The following is a 16,595-nucleotide window of genomic DNA, read 5'->3' as shown; positions in this document are numbered from 1 at the left end:
GGTATATGAATGGTAAATGCGTCATGCCAACTATACAAGTACCTAGTCCGAGGGTGCCAAGGCGTAGATAGGGATTTTAACACAGACATTTCATGCTTCTTTCTTCGTCCTCTTACTACGCCTCGTGCCAGGCTCACTAGAATCCTTCTCTGATTCATTTGGTAGCGGGTTATTCGCCGACTCCATATCTTTCACAACATTTAAACCAGCCTCTGGTTCTTGACTGACAAAGTAATCCGAGACAGCGATATTGCGGAGCACATAAGCAGCCCTCTCGATGTCGATAAACGAGACAGGTCCATCCCCAGACTTCTCCCCAGCGGAATTGTTCAGCCGTGCGCGCAGCTCCTGCGAAGCACTCCACAGCTCTCGATACTCATTCATATTGTACTTGACAATCAACTCCCCATTGGGCTTCTTATGCTTAGAAGGCTTCTGCTCCGTGGCATCCGGACCCTCGGGAAAATCCATTAGACACAGCCAAAGGTACACATCGTCGCTGTAAAACGGGACTTGTTTCTTAGCGTCGCCGAAGACCGTGGCGATAGACAAAATCAGAGATGCGGTAGCCGGGCCAACGCCACGGATAGGCGCAGTAAGGGCATCCAGACTGGTTTTAGGGAATGCATCGTTCGGAGCAACCAAAGGATCCGCATCTGGGAGAGCGGCGAAAGCCGTGGATGTAGACTTTGTGATTGTTGTGGCTGGGTTGCTTTTCACCATTCCCATTAGCATGGGACGGGAGACTCCGTGTTTCCTAGAAGTAGGTCAGATAAATCCTGAGCTGTACCATGACTATAGCAAATTGTTACTCACGTCTTCCATTCCATGATATCAACTAGCTCCTCCTTAACCAAGTGCGCTCCTCTCCGTACTTCCATTCGTCCGCTCCGCGATAATCTTCGGCAGGTCTTCATATCGCCACCGGTCAAGCTGGAGGAATTTATCCGTCTCTTCGAGAATATGCTTCTCTTCCGACGAATCGAGCTCTGCTTTTGTGGTCGAAGCTGCACTGGTCTTCGTCTCGGCCTTTCGTTTTGGTCCCTTTCCCGTCTTCGACTGCAGCTTTAACATCAGCTTGCTGCGGTGAACTCGCTCTACCGTTGAAGGGTAGTGGGATAGCAGGTTGCGGAAGGTCTCGAGGGTGATATGGTGCGGATGGAATGATACATGTTTGTTGTCATCCTCTCCTTGGCTTTTTTCAGGCTGGACATTTAGTGTCCTTGTTTTTGTTTCCTTGACCATACTTGCCGAGGGAACGTTGGAAGGATCTATGGATGTTGAAGGTTCCCTTGAGTGGAGATCATAGCTGTTATCGCGAGCTGATAAAGCTAAGCTTATGATAACGCGACCTCGCGACATCGGGAGTGTTTTTGTATTTTTACTTGTTTTGTAATTTCACTGTATTGTAATACACATATGGGCGAGATGGAAGTTTTGGGCCGGCTGGTTATGCGCAAATGGCCGGGCTATATACAATTGGAGGCCAGCCCTCCCCACCCACATATACTCATATCATAATTATACCGGGGGCCCTCTCCTTTTCTTTGCCCACCCCCCACAACAGCACCTTTCTCCGCTCAGTCTGCCTCCCCTGGATTGACGTCGGAGTCACGGTGACTGTACCTTAGAATCAACGGTCAGCACGGTCGCTACAGATCCAACATCGCCAAGTGACATACAGTAGGATCTTCAGCCGGATATACCAAGCAATGAGGCATAGTGCCCTCTTCAGGACCAGGATTAAGATCACAACGCCGCCCACTTGGAGGGCAAGTATTGGCCCCCGGTTGTCGGCCAGGCGAAGGAGTTCGAGGATCACAGAATCCTCGTTGCGGGGGTGAAGGGGCACTGGGGCTAAAAAGATGTGTCAGAAACAGGGAAACAGGCCAAAAAAGACGTCTGAAAAGACACCAAAGAGATCAAACTTACAGGTCAGAGCGCAGTCACAAAAGACATTTTGTGGATGTATACGTATACTTGCAGAATGATGTGATCTTGAAGTTCGTATGTGGGCTACGAAATTGTTTTGTAGACGGAAGCAATGGCTTGTAGGGAAGGTACGAGCCTACAATGTGATGTAAGAGCTTAATCGGGCACATTCCTCGAGAAACAGAAACAGTACAAGACTTACATGTAGCGAGCAAGATGTAGCAATATCAATATATCGAAAGCAATCAGCCAGTCTTATCCTTCTCTTTTTGTAGGACCCTTGCCTTTAGTATCCTAACTTGGTGGCGTATCAATCATGTCAAACGGGCTGGCATAGCTATCACCGACAAGCCCCCATATTGCGACTTGTACAATACGGTGTGTAAGAAGATTGCCTATTTCTTCACGACACTTTTCTTTTAGCAATACCTTATCTCCTTCGGAGATTTCAAAGCCTCGAGCTCTCCGACAACATACACACTCAAAAGTACAATGTCCAACTCCAAGCGCACGTGTAGGTTCGATCTTACGGTTAAGACAACAGCCACATTCACGAGCACAGCATCCTTGTCGGCTAGCACAATCTTTAATAAGCACGCGGTGCATATACCATTTAGGATGGGACCGCCATAGCTCAAACCCTCTTCGTTCATACCCATCTTCTAGACAGGAATGATAATGCCACCACTGTTGTTCTAGGAGCCAGTATTTGGTATTTAAGACATCGAGTCTCTCTTTCCCTTTCCCGCATTTGTCTAATACATCGAGTCCCCCTTTGATAGATATCTCTTCTTGAACAACTTCTCGAAGGTCTTCCTCTATAAAGTGAAGCCTATGCGAGATAAGAGGCCCACTATTGTCTTTTGTGGCTTGGCGGAGGTATTGACCTAAGCGGTATCTCTGGAGAATATTTATTTCCCCAGATCGTTCGAGATCGAGCTCCCAAGAGTCCTTATCGCCTCTCATAGGCCCGAACGCTTTTCTGTGTGCTCGATCGCGGCTCGGGTTTCTTTCATGATGGGAAGAAAACGGCATCTCTGATATTTGAAAGTAGGATGAAAAATGTTTCTCGATGGGTTGTGCTTGGTCTAATGAAAATTCATATATAGTGATATCAGGTTATCCTCCGACGCCTGAAAGGTTAGGTGATGACTTAAGCTTTTCAAATTGGAACCTTGCTTGATTAGATTCAATCCCAAAGTAAAACCTCTTTGGTTAGTGGTCCGGTACGCGAGATGAAGAAGAGGCCAATTTCCGTACATACCCTCACGATATGTGGGTTTGTGTGAGCCATCGGGTGTCGAGCTAGAATCGGCTTTCGGTTGTGGAGGCTGCTCTGGTGTTTTCGCCGGGTCTCGCGGCCTACTTTTTCGTCGACAGGACCAGAAAGGATGGTCCTTTGGCAGGCTGTGGCAGTGGATCTGATCTTCACAATACGTCACAAAGGCGTACAATAGTCAATTCAGTCTCCGCCTCAGCCTCGGCGATGGCGCGAGTGATCGCCTGAGTTTCGACCCACGGGATAGCGTCGAACGGCCGTCCGATTCCCGGGGCGACCATAGTATCTACCATAAATTGAACAGGCTATCGTTTCTTCATTTAATTGACCGTTACAGCAGAGCTATAGAACTTGCACGCTCCTAGCATCAAAATACCTTCGACATCGAGGTAAAGATGAAAGCCTACTCCACATCAACTGCATCCTCGTAAGTAATCTCTGCTCCCAAGAGCCCCATTGACCCCGCGACCCGGTCAAGCCAGGTAAAGGCGCACGGGTTATCCTTTTTAGTGCCCCCTCCAAGTTCGAAGGTGAAACGAAAATCAAGAAGCGGACCGCCACCAGCAGCCACGCTGACACTTTGCGGAGTTGACAAGGAAGATGGCGTGCCACGACTGGATACAGACTCTTCCTTGACATAAGCAGGCGTAGTTAATCGGATGAAGAGTTCTTCGAGGATGCTGGTAGCAGTGACAGCGGCACGGAGAAGAAGTGACGGGCTGGTTTCGGGAAAAGCGTTTGGCTCCGGCCCGACAAAACTACGGAAAATGATTCCTTCCTTCCGCTGGTTGTGGGACGCAAGTAGTGATCGTAACTCGTCACTTAATGCCCGAAGCCGGTTGCTGGCTATATAAATCCGCTGTGCTAGAAGCCTGGCCTTGGGAGAGGTCACGGAGACGATTTCCCGTGCCTCTTTAATGTATCCAGGACATTTGACCAGCTCCATGAAAATCGTTTCGTAGACGTTGATGTAGAACGCCCACTCGCTCTGCTTCTGGGAGTCTTCCATTCGGAGGAGAGCTGCGAGGTTCTGCCAGTTATCGTCGGCAAGAAAACATGGCTCACCTTCGTAGAGTGCAGCGGCGATAAGAAATGGCCTGTACGCAAAATGGCAGACGCGTCCAACCCCAGATAGACAGAAACTCATCCCACGCCTCAGGAATAGTTGCTTTACCGCCCTCGAGTGGTAGACCCAAGCGTCTCGAGTAGTCCGCGTATTCATCTCGTAGATAGCGAGAAGAATAACCGCAAGAAGCAGAGAATCCGACAATGCCTCATCCGAATTTAGTGCTCGCCTGATTGCCCCTAAAGCCTTTGAATACTCCTGTCGGCTGAATTGGTGGAGTCTGGGGTCCCCGGTGAGATGGCCGAGGTATTCTGCTGAAAGACACGAGACTGCTGCATCGTGATATTGCTTGAAACCAAAGTGCTTCACAACGCACTCTGCGAAGTTAAAGCCGGTACCAAAGCGGAATTCATTATGCCAAAACATCGTTGGGAAGGCAGCGCAGATAAACTCTTTGAACACCTGTGGCTGCTGGCTGATAAAGGATTGACGGACCAAAGCCGGATGAACACGCTCATCGATCGAAAACTTTGTAAAGATTCCATTGCTGTTGATAGCCTCGGAACGGGTCCTAACGTTTGAACACTTCTTTTGATACCGCTTCTGGAGACGGGGTCCCTCATCCTTGAATTGCCAGGAACGCTTGTAACCAGGGCATTCAACGCCGTATCTGCAACATTGCATACACTGCGGATGAGTCTGATCACACTAATACATTACAACGTGAGTTTCCGTGTCAGAATATAGGGGTAACGACATAACTAACCGCGATGCGTCGTTCGCGACAGAGCAAACAGCCCTTGCTATAGGGAACGCCAACCATTATAATGAATTATTAATAATACTCGAGACAACCTTCCAACCTCCAGTGCCTGCCATGGCATATCTCTGAGGGATGAGTGATGTCGAGCGGATCCCCAAAGATAGGAGCGCTACTCTCTCACGTGACGGCATAGGCCAAAAATAACTGGCCCCTGTAAATCTTTGACAAGAATTAGGTACCGACCCTCGCTTACGAGGGTCCGCCACCCATCCATGGATATGCAAAGTATGTATCACCTGTATACATGCTTTTGAATGCGTTAACACCCCACTTTATTGAGCGTTTTAGCTCACATATACGCTCACGAACGTACGGTGGAAGCTCCAGGCCGCGGGCCATGGCAGTAAAGAGTATAGGGAAAGAATTGGAAAGGTGGAAATTGGGGAAAAGGGGGTAGTAACCTTTATAAATACTACGGAGATATTGTAGTATACTACTACGCGATGCGCGCGCGTCTATACTAGTAGGAATAGGCAGGCGGTATAACAGCGCGGTCAGTTGTTGGTGCAAAATACTCATGAAACGCCACTGTAAATGCGAGAATACGAGAATGCGAGAATGCGAGAATACGAGAATACGGTAGCCAAGAATATGAAAGTCAGAATTGAAATAAGCTACGTGGGTCTGAATTACAGTGGTCTATCGCCAATTCCGCCTACTATGAATACTATAAACATGATGGCATTCTGGCTATTAGGGTGAAATGGACACTGTATGCTTGTCTCCTGTACAGAAGCTGGTAGCAGACCATTTAATCACATCCGTCGCTCATTGCTCGGTTAGAGCGGACATCCATCATCTTGTCACCCCTTTTCACCCCGTTCTCACCTCTATCATCTCGGTCTCCAGAATTCACATCCATATCACACTCACTCCAGAGCGCCGCTGAGAGATGCAAAAACAAAAAAGAATGCAAAAACATACAACAGTGAGGATTCGCTGGTGGTCACCCACCCAACTACTAACTCACCGGCGTGTGGCTTATACGCGGTCAATAGTTAGTTGGTGTCAGCCAGGTGAGAAATGGGTGAGTGCCGCTTTAGCATCGCGGGACCAGGGGTTAGGAAGGTGAGTGCGTAATAGGTAGCGGTGAGAACCGGGCGAGGGTCCTGCGGGCCGGCGCGACGCCGCACTGACCCCGCCAGCTGAGCGATGGTAGAACATAATTGGGCTACGAGCCCCTATCTGAGACAGCCAGTCTCTTGGCATCTGTATACAGCCTATTATGGAACGTTACGATCGTATATCATTCGCTTCTTAAGAGTAGAATGTGGGGTTCATATGGCGAGACTTTAGGGTGTATTTTACTTGCCGTAAATGCCCCTGCCTCCGCCTATCTATTTTAATTCACTACGCAATTGAGTCCTTACATCAAGCTCACATTCCTTAACCACGGCTGCTGTTGTCTATATCTCTTTTCCTTGGCACCTCTAGGGGCCAGTCTTGAATACCTTAAACTATGAAGAGATTCCTCGGAAACGCGATATTTGGATCGCAAAAGATGCCTCGAACCACTAGCAACGGAAATCTGCCGGAGAGTCCCCCACCCTGTCTCTTCCCCGAGGGAATACAAGTGTGGCACGATTGTCCGGATGCCGTAGTTGATGTCTGCTTTATCCATGGCTTAACTGGCGATCGAAATAGTACTTGGACTGCCCACGGACAATCCACACCTTGGCCAAAATCGCTCCTTCCTCCTAAACTCCGCGGAGCCCGCATCCTTACTTACGGCTATGACGCGTACATCATGCGAGGATCAGTTGCAAGCGGAAATCGGCTCATCGACCACGCTTCAGACTTCTTGAACGACTTGACAACAAACAGAGATTCCCACGATGCGTCAAATCGCTCTCTCATTTTCGTCGCCCACAGCCTGGGTGGCCTTGTCTGCAAGGAGGCTATTCTGCTCTCGCGGGATAGGACCCAGGATCATCATCTTCGGGGTATTTTCAATCACACCAAGGGCATCATCTTTATGGGAACACCCCATCAGGGATCTTGGATGGCTGACTGGGCGGGCATACCAGTGTCGGCACTTGGAATAGGAAAGTCCACCAGCAAGTCGTTATTGGAGATCTTGCAGACGGATAACCAGTTCCTCGAGGCTATCCAGGAAGGATTTTTGACTTTGATACGGAACTCAGAAAAAGCTGGCAAGCCTCTGGAGGTTATATGCTTCTTTGAAGCACTACCTTTGCCCGGATGGGGGCCCGTCGTAACCAAAAAGTCAGCCACTTTCGAAAGCTACGATTGGATTAGCTTACATGCCAACCACCGCGATATGGTCAAGTTTGTTTCCGCAGAGGATAATGGATTTGTGAGGCTACTTGGAGTGCTCAATAGATGGAAAAAAAAAATCGAAAAGGATCCCCGGGGCAGAATCGGTATGAGTTCCCGTTTTGCGTCGTCCACATGTAGCCTCAGTTGTTGATATCACTATACAAGAATTCGAGCTTCAAACTCTACAATCCAACAACATCCAGAAGAATACGAGTACAGTCTCCGGAAAAGACTTACGCCAATGGCTTCAGCCGCCTGATGCTGATTCTATTTATGCCAAGGTGTGGAACAAGAATCATGGACAAACGGGCCAATGGTTCATCAATGACGAAAGATTTCATCTTTGGGTGGAAAAGGGCCCTTCCTTCCTTTGGATCAATGGATTTATAGGATGTGGTAAGACACACATGTGTGCTACTATTATTAATCATTTGCGGGATTATCACTTGCGGCAGAAAGAGTACGTTAAGCTGAAGATAGGAGTCGCCTTTTTCTTCTTCATCGATCAATCATCGCAGCATGATGACTGTGACTGTGATATGCTACGTTCTCTACTGTGGCAACTTTCTGAAGGGTTGGATAATAAGCATAAACAGCTTCGAGAGTTTCACGCTTCGAAACCAAGTTTCACAAGGGATAAACTTTTAAATTGCCTTCACAACATTATGAGAGAATTTTCGAAAGTCTTCGTTCTAATAGACGCTTTGGATGAAAGCCCTATGCTTACGATACTAAAAACCATCAGAATTATTCGAAATTGGAACCTACCTAGTCTTCATCTTCTAGTCACAAGTCGTGATCTCGAGGGCATTCGGAAGTCTTTGGATCCTCATCGAGGACAGATAGTGGTTATGAAAAATGCTGCAGTTCAGCAGGACATTGCGAACTATATTGGGGACGAACTTCAGGACCATACTGTCCTCTACAGATATGAAGAACGCCACCGGGAGATTCGGAATCTCATTTCAGAACGTTCCCAGTGCGCGTAAGTACTATTGGAACGTGAATTTTGAAGACTACTAAGCCGTCTTGTCTCTAGATTCCGCTATGCTTTCTCCTTGTTTAGTCATATCGGTAGTGCCGCAGGCCTATCTCATTTAGATGAATTGATGTCTTCGTTGCCTAGCTCTCTAGATGCTGCATACGAGGATATTCTGAGCAAGATACCGAAGGTACACTCGAATTATGCAGGACGCATTTTGAGGATTCTTTGCCTCTCAAATCGACCCCTAACTGTGGATGAGCTGGTTCATGCGCTTGCGGTGGATCTTGGCCAGAAAAAATGTCTTGATATTGAGAGACTATTTCACATCAACGAGCTCCGCAACTTGCTTGGTTGTTTGATTGAGTGTACCTGGGAAAAGGGTCTATTCATTCAAGGATGCATCACAATTCAGATAGCTCACACCTCTGTGCGAGAGTACCTGAGGTCCGACAAAATCCGCCAGCAATCAACGGTTTCTATGTTCGCGATAGAGCATGGCTCTACGCATATGGAGATTGCGCAAACGTGCCTTCTTTATATTTTGGACCCTAAGATTTCTCAGGGAGCACACACCCAGGATAAGCTCATAAGCTTTCCATTTGCTTCATACGCTGCCAAGGAATGGCTCTACCACTATACACGTTCGGATACTCCAAGCTCCGTTGTCCAGGAACTAGTGGTCAAGCTTTTCACGGACCAAAGCGGTTGCTTCAATACATGGATTGAACTTCGTGATCTGGGCTCCTCGTGGAAGGCAGCTGCAGATCTCACGGATGCTACAGATAGCAGTGCAACACCTTTGTACCATGCATGTTTGCTAGGGCTTGCCGATATTGTAGCTAAGCTGGTCACTATCTACAATGTGAATGCACCGGGCGGGCGGTATGGGAACGCATTACAAGCAGCGATATCCCAAGGCCACATCGAAGTTGTGCGCAATCTTCTAGATGGAAACCTTAGTGTTGACTCTGGCGGAGAAAACTTGAAGAGCACAGAGCCGGCAAACTTGTCTGAGCGGCAGGTAACAAAAATACAGACGTTGCCGAAACCGAACATTTCTATCGATGTCAATGCCCGTGGTGGAGAGTATGGCACTTCCCTGATTGCAGCATGCTACAATGGCAATGTTGAGCTAGTATTGATGCTGCTACGCAAAGGGTCAAATGTCAACGATCAGGTGGGCCAGTATGGCAATGCATTGGCTGCAGCATCACTCAGAGGTCACAAAAGAGTGGTGCAACTGTTGCTAGAAAAGAAGGCCCACTTCAATGCTTCTGCTTGCGGTGGGCGGTATGGCAATGCCTTGATTGCAGCATCCAATGCGGGCCATAGCGAAATAGTGCAGACACTACTTTCACTAGACAAAAACGCGATCAGCTATTCCCGGAGTGAATTATTCGGCAATGCCTTTCATGCTGCCTCATTTGGTGGTCATACAAATATTCTGCAGGACCTTCTGAATTTCGGAGCCGACATCAATGCTGAAGATGGTATATACGGCACTGCACTTGGCAGTGCTTGCTTCCGGGGCCACATGTCAGCAGTTCAGATATTGGTCAATTACGGTGCTAAAATCAATGCTTCTAGTGGAAGATTTGGTAATGCACTTCAGGCTGCTTCTCTCGGGGGACATATCGACCTAGTTAAATATTTGCTCGATGAAGGGGCCAAGGTCAACGCTTCCGGTGGGAGATTTGGCAACGCTCTTCAGGCCGCATCATTTGGCACTCATGATTCTATGGCACAAAGTATACAACATGTTTTGAAGGATATGCTTTCACGAGGTGTGCCAATTCTTCCGCAGAACAGCAATGCACTACAGGTTGCATCCTCGGATGCATACAGATGGGATGAAAAAACGCTTGAAAAGCTTAGCGAAATGGTTCTATCAAAATTACCTAACGCATTTTCTACTATGGATCCTGGGAAGCGTGATCCATTTCTGGATGCATCACTTACAGACCGTGGTCCATTAGTGCAGCTGTTGCTGGAAAAAGGTGCCGACGTTAATGCCGCTGGTGGAGAATATGGCTCTGCACTCCAAGCTGCATCGTCCCAGGGCCTTGAGACGGTGGTAGAAATACTGCTGAACGCCAAGGCAGATGTCCAAGCTTCAGGTGGAATTCATGGTAGCGCTCTTGAGTTGGCATCTTATCAAAACCATGAGGGAATAATGAAGATGCTACAAAACGCTAGTAGTGGCCTACGACCCGATGGATCCTCATGCTGATTCATATGATCTGCGACTTTGACTTCTGATGTTTGTAAATAATCAATTTCAACCCGCTGATAGTGACCAGTTATCGACCTAGGAATTATAGCAATATGGCGCTCCGTGAGTTTTTTCTAGAGATCTTTCTAGGTGAACATAATTTTGAAAGTAAAGTAAGTAAGAGTAAATCAAATTGAATTACAGCAGAGCAAAATAAGGGCCCGGAGCTTATATTTTGCTTAGGACGAGCTAAATGAGCTGGCCCTTATCACCCCTGGGTGAGAATTGTCACCCCGTCCTCACCTCTCTCAGCTTAGTCTCTGAGACCCCTCACCCATATCACCCCCACTCATATTGGAGTGCCGCTTGGGTGCTAAGGGCGCATTGAGTATTGGCCGCGTGGTATACTAGGCTTGAGTACGGCAGAGCGGACGGGAAGCCCTATTTTCCACACCCTATGGTCGTATGTATCAGTTTACAGATGGGAAGGAATGATACAATGCAAGTCATGGAGTTGCATGGCCATGACTTGCATGGAATGAATGTTGATTGGGATATAGGGTGAGCATCACTCCGCGTGATTATTGAGGGCAGAACACTGTATCCAACTATCTATACCAATACTTTCCAGTTCCATCCTACTGAATTGCACATAGGGTTCAATAATTCGGGCCCATCGAGAAATCCCGGGTTCAAGGACGTAGCTATCCAAGAAAGTGGTAAGGAGCTTGCATCGAATGTATCCGACGATACAACAGGCTTGTGACTTAATCCTGCTAGTTGGCTTAGGAGTGTACAGGATTAACCCCTGCAAGTATTACACAGAAGGATGTCAATATACCTTAAGCAAGCTATCTTGTCGCAAACCGCATGATATGGTTAGCACCCATGGATATGCGCACAAACTGCAAAAAGCATCATCCCAAACTCATCTGCCGACTGCACCCACCGCTCAATCCGCTTCCTCCTCGGCTCCGAACCCGTCTCCGACGATCTCCACAGCTCCGAAATTTGCAGCATCCCATCTTCCCATTTCGACAGGTGCCGATTATACTCTCTCGTCCAAGAGTCTCGATCAGAAGCCTCCCACAGCGCCTTACTCTCAGGAACAAGAATACCCCCTAACTCAGCAGACAGGAAATTTGGAAGACCCTTGTCGGAGTTGTACACATTCGAGAAGATGTACATTGTGAACAGCGTGCGTCGTTTGGCAGAGGCGATGATCCAGGATTCCCAAGTCGGCCGTGTTTGCGAAAGCTCGGCTTTGCAGGTGAGACCTGTTTTTGCGACACGGAAGGCGAGGTCTTGGAGAGTTATCATACTCATGTCGTCTACTAGGGAGGCGTTTTCGATTGGGAAGAAGTAAGCTGTTAGTAGGTAGATGAGGTATACTTGGAAGGAACATAATGTGTCGAAATCACTTGTCGCGTCCTGATCTATGGTTAAAAGAGTATTTTCGATGGGCGGAAACAAATCGTACCTCCCGGGATAGTCTCTCCATCTCCTGTCTGACGGTTAATAAGACAATTGCCTCACTTCCAGCAACTCTGTTCATCCACATGCGCACCAGAGAAAAGCAGTTTGCTATTGTTCGCGGCATCGCTTTGCTGTTGAGTTGCAGCGGATGAATGAATGGAGGGAGGCTTTTCTCATCAAGAAGATGGTTGGGGTATGAGCGAAGCACGCAGGTGACGAACTGCACGGTAAACGGATTGAACAGCTTCGGGACCTGCTCCGTCGCAGTGAGAAGGTAAGGTTGCAGCCAGCGATCACGGATCTTCTCGGCGTCTATCATCGGCACAAGGTCAATGTGATCAAAAGTCAAATCGGTGTCCACCGTCTGTGTGGATGTGGATTCGTTCTGAGAGTAGATGCGCGGTATATCCGATGGATGGCCAGACACAGGACTCGAAAACGCTGCTACGGTCGAGGTAGTGGAAAAATTTGCAAGTGACGACCCAAAACTTAGGCTCTCATCTGCTGAGATTTGTTCACTTGAAACCACAGGGCTTGATTGATGTACGTCGCCCGAACCCGCGGGATACCGACACTGCTTGCCACGAGCCCTGCATCGCGAGCAAGTCGGCTTCTCGAGCCCACATCGAACCTTGGAGTCCGTGCATCTCTGACAGGCCTTTTTGCGCGGTGGAACTTGTTTTCTAATTTTCATGGTTGATTCAGAATTCATGGTGTGGACATGGTTATGAAGATAGTCGGAACCCCGCGCTCGCAACGGAACTCCGAGTCTGTCACCCGACCCGCATTAGGACATACACGTTGCCACACAAAAATGCTCTTTCCACGCCTGGAACTCAATTCCTTCAGTTTTCAAAACAAGGGCCGTTGGAGGAATCGCTATGGGCTGGAGGGCATGATGAAGATGCGTGGGACTATTGCATACATATTCAGGGAAATTCTGTTGGAAATAAGCGTAAACGACACTGATATGTAGTTCAGTAACCTGCCAACCGCTGTACATGTCTTCCATGGTCCGCTGTAATACACCGGTTACTAATATACTTAATATCGTATAACAATATAGACCATATCGGAAGTCACTTATGCACGTCAAGAATTGCACTCGAGCACTTGGAGGGAGAACCTCCGTACCCATCTCCTCCCAAAGGGACCTCTAACAACCCAAATACCATCCTGCCAGTCAAAACACACTTGGTGACAAGTTCCCACGTTTCGATGACTTTTGAGCATTTCTTCCCCGTATTAAAAACTCACCGAGTAAGATGCCTTTGATTCATTTTCGGAATCCAGGAATTAGGATCCATCTAAGTCGCAATGTTGTTTCGGAGTTCCGAATATCTGAAGAAGAGTGGACAATAAAAGACTTCGACTTAAAAGGCTGACTAGTTATTCATTTTCCTTCCATCTCTTAGCCACTCCACCAGACTTGGAAAGTTCTATTCTTAACTCACCTCTTGTCAAAGGTTTGCAACGATGAATACTCTAATCCGCGAGAGCTTGTTTGGACGCCTCTCAAGATTTTTAAACCAGTAGCAAGGTCTTCCCCTATCCTGATCTCCAGACATGCAAATCCAAGACGCTGTCGACTTCAGCTACGTCTACCACTTCGGTGACGCCTGAGCCCAGCCAAAAAATTCATCGTTGAATTCTCAGGGGACGACGACCCGGACATGCCCAGGAACTTGTTGAATCTCCCAAGTGTCACATGACGGTTCTTCCCATACATGTAGTCTAGTACTATCCTTCCTTTCCATCTTTACATAGTCCAACACACTCACTACAATACATACATTGCACTGCCTTTTCATGATCTCTCTTACGCTATAGATCTTATTACGTTATGAGCCCGGGGACTCTCTATTAGTCTGATCTCACCATCAGTCAATAGCCTCGGACAGTGCATTTTAACGCTTAGTGTGCATCTCGCATAGGGGTAAGTGCGAAGCCCTGCATCCCTCTACATCAAAGATCATTTCGGGACCTTGGTCTAGCGAAGCTTCAACACATCTAATGTCCCTGACCCACCTTTTTAGGGCCGCTATCGGCCAACCAAAGCCTACGAAAATCTTGCACCTGGCAGGTGGAATATCGGCAATAGAGTTAGTCGTGCGAGGGGTCGTCCTATATAGAGATCGTACGATAAGAGATAGAAATTGTCGAAAAGATAGATATAGAATGTGGACCGGTATATTCACTTTCACTTCGAGGTCGTTCAAGTCCTGTTCTATTCTAAACTTTTGTTTGGTTTCAATGGGGTTTTTTTTTCTCATGTCAAGCTTGGACAGTGTGTTAAATCGCCCATTTTTGTCTGACGATACTATGTTCGTGTCCTCTCATCTCAGCCTTGTGCAGTATTTCTTGTGTAATGTTTATATCCATGTCAGTCAAGCTTCATAAATTGAAACATCTCTAATCCTTAGGCTCCTCTCTGTAATATGATCATAGTCCACTATACTTAATGGTATTCCACCCTGACAGCGGAGTATATTGTAGAACTTCACGCTCTATTTAACTTCTACGCTCGCTCTGTATATGATAGATAAATGTAGACACTACAATATCTTTGGATGTCTCTTGTAGATGCCTTTCCCCCTTATAATTAGTATCGACCTACAGTGTAAGTCGCGTAATAGGCGAGGTACATTCATCGTCTGTCGAATATGATACGGAATTCCTCGCCCTAATCATGGGTAAGCCATTTGTATCGGCTACATGCGCCAAGGGCGTTTGAACGAACCTCACAGCTAGGAAACGAGTCATCGTAAACCAATTCAAACCGGCTTGTCGCTTTCGGTGACAATTTCTCGAATTCCGGGTCCAGTGTTGTCGAGTATGCCTGGTATATGGCCGCAAGCAACGTTTTCATTTCTGCGAGCGCCAAGCTGAACGAGGTAATGAACGGGTGAGAATAGCAGTCGAGGAGGATGGCGAGAACTTACTGCGTCCCAAGACACATCCGTGCCCCGCTAGAAAACGGCCACCACCAGCGTTTCATCTCTGCAGTCTCCGCGTCGTCGGCAAGCCATCGCTCGGGATTGAATGTGTTGGGGTCCGGAAAGACCTTGGGATTCCGGTGAAGAGAGAAAGCTTGGCAGCTGACTATTGTCCCTGCAGGGATGTGATAGCCATCAATTGTATTATCCCGCGTGCTAATCCGGTGTTGAGATGCCGGTATAGGCGCATATAGACGTAACGTTTCTTTGATCACAGCATCGAGGAACGGTAGTCGGTCGCATATATCTGCTGGCAAACCCATGCCGCTGCGGGGCCGAGAGGATGCCGCGTCCTTCACTTCGTTCATAAGACGCTGTTGGTACTGTTGATGTCCTGGGAGCGATAGCGTCCACAGAGCAAACATCAATGTGTCGCTTGTTGTCTTGAGCCCGGCATCAAGATGGTCCGCACATTCTGCGGCGATCTCCAAGTCAGAAAGCGGTGTTTTCCCAGAATTGCTATTCTTTTCGTGTAACAACCTCATCAAGAGATTAACATTGCTCGCTGCCGTCGAGGACGGGCCATCTCGAAGGGTGTGAAACGTTGCCAAGGCATATTCTTGAAGCCCGCTGTACGCAAGCGGTCTGTTTCCTGGGAGAAAGCCGAAGGTATCGAAGATCGATCTCAGACGCGAGCCGCAGGACATGACAAACTGAGTATAACGTGGCAGGTGAATTTGAAACCATGAATATCTGCGCGCCGTAGGCTCATCAATGTCACTCAGGATCTGCCTGTCCGCCACTTTGCCTGCCAGAGCGGCCGTACCTCCACGATCCCCGAATATCATCCACGTAATGTTGTCCAGAGAGAAGAAATGCAAGCTCTTTGTCAGATCCGACGCCATGTGCGGATCTGACTCGATCAAATCTGTGAATTGCTTGGCCTTGGACTGAATAGAGTCGGCGACCGGGCTTTTCAAAACGGTTGACTTAGAGTACATTTGGCTCATGGTCTTTTTTCGAGCTGCATGCTCGGCTGATGAAAAGAATGTAAAGAGGTGTACCTGCCCGTACACATGGAATATGCGGTAAAACGCTGGCGGACGTCCAAAGGAACTACTGGCTCCATAGATCTGGCGCAAGGCTGTCAGGGAATTGAAAGAGACCTCGTTGGGACCCACGCGCACGACTGGGCCATATTGTTGATGGAGGCGGTGGATTGCCCGTGTCCGTGTACCTTGGAAGCCTTCTTTGCTGAGTATCAGGCCAGTCAACGAGTATAGCTTGGGCCCTGGGAGTTTTGCAAGGGGGCCGAACAAGACCCGGCAGACGGTGTAAATTAAAATAGCACCAACGGTCGCTACGGCGACTGGTAAAGTCATGATCGCGTTAGGGACGAAGAGAGACATCGTGGAAGAACTGCAGTTTTGATTTTAAATGTTCTCAAAAGGTTATTCTTCTATGTTTTCATCTAGCCCTGGTTCCCAGCTTGTACATGGAGCTTCTGTTTTATTGTGCATGAACCATGATAAACCAAGGCGTGCCAACGAGGTCTAACTTCCTGCTTTTAGTGAATTAGCATGCGTTTCCCTCGGAAAGGCTGTTT

General features: G+C 47.9%; 6 protein-coding genes across 6 annotated transcripts; 1 reads left to right on the top strand and 5 right to left on the bottom strand.

The window, feature by feature from the left end:
* Positions 1 to 90: 90 nt before the first annotated feature.
* Positions 91 to 1,245, bottom strand: N7519_000240 (uncharacterized protein; the record flags this gene model as incomplete). The annotated part of the gene is made up of 3 exons (XM_057287019.1): positions 91 to 757; positions 817 to 838; positions 876 to 1,245. The coding sequence occupies 3 exons, from the start codon at positions 1,243 to 1,245 to the stop codon at positions 91 to 93; spliced, it is 1,059 nt and encodes a 352-aa protein (XP_057153102.1).
* A 1,775-nt stretch (positions 1,246 to 3,020) lies between these two features.
* Positions 3,021 to 3,492, bottom strand: N7519_000239 (uncharacterized protein; the record flags this gene model as incomplete). Its single annotated transcript, XM_057287018.1, has 3 exons — positions 3,021 to 3,065; positions 3,197 to 3,358; positions 3,385 to 3,492. 3 exons carry the CDS (start codon positions 3,490 to 3,492, stop codon positions 3,021 to 3,023), a joined length of 315 nt encoding a protein of 104 aa, XP_057153101.1.
* A 122-nt stretch (positions 3,493 to 3,614) lies between these two features.
* N7519_000238 (Zn(II)2Cys6 transcription factor domain-containing protein) lies at positions 3,615 to 5,100 on the bottom strand (the record flags this gene model as incomplete). Its single annotated transcript, XM_057287017.1, has 2 exons — positions 3,615 to 4,985; positions 5,044 to 5,100. 2 exons carry the CDS (start codon positions 5,098 to 5,100, stop codon positions 3,615 to 3,617), a joined length of 1,428 nt encoding a protein of 475 aa, XP_057153100.1.
* A 1,459-nt stretch (positions 5,101 to 6,559) lies between these two features.
* Positions 6,560 to 10,595, top strand: N7519_000237 (uncharacterized protein; the record flags this gene model as incomplete). The annotated part of the gene is made up of 3 exons (XM_057287016.1): positions 6,560 to 7,417; positions 8,223 to 8,365; positions 8,420 to 10,595. The coding sequence occupies 3 exons, from the start codon at positions 6,560 to 6,562 to the stop codon at positions 10,593 to 10,595; spliced, it is 3,177 nt and encodes a 1,058-aa protein (XP_057153099.1).
* An 861-nt stretch (positions 10,596 to 11,456) lies between these two features.
* N7519_000236 (Zn(II)2Cys6 transcription factor domain-containing protein) lies at positions 11,457 to 12,765 on the bottom strand (the record flags this gene model as incomplete). Its single annotated transcript, XM_057287015.1, has 2 exons — positions 11,457 to 12,008; positions 12,058 to 12,765. The coding sequence occupies 2 exons, from the start codon at positions 12,763 to 12,765 to the stop codon at positions 11,457 to 11,459; spliced, it is 1,260 nt and encodes a 419-aa protein (XP_057153098.1).
* A 1,935-nt stretch (positions 12,766 to 14,700) lies between these two features.
* On the bottom strand, positions 14,701 to 16,398 carry N7519_000235 (cytochrome P450; the record flags this gene model as incomplete). Its single annotated transcript, XM_057287014.1, has 3 exons — positions 14,701 to 14,736; positions 14,794 to 14,938; positions 14,996 to 16,398. The coding sequence occupies 3 exons, from the start codon at positions 16,396 to 16,398 to the stop codon at positions 14,701 to 14,703; spliced, it is 1,584 nt and encodes a 527-aa protein (XP_057153097.1).
* Positions 16,399 to 16,595: the final 197 nt, after the last annotated feature.

Source organism: Penicillium mononematosum (assembly GCF_028829835.1).
Source record: "Penicillium mononematosum strain IBT 11891 chromosome Unknown utg000001l:1.0-4488741.0:1.0-4491989.0, whole genome shotgun sequence".
Classification (NCBI taxonomy): Eukaryota; Fungi; Ascomycota; class Eurotiomycetes; order Eurotiales; family Aspergillaceae; genus Penicillium; species Penicillium mononematosum.
Note: the sequence above shows the minus strand (reverse complement) of the source record. Positions and strands in the feature narration are given on the sequence as shown.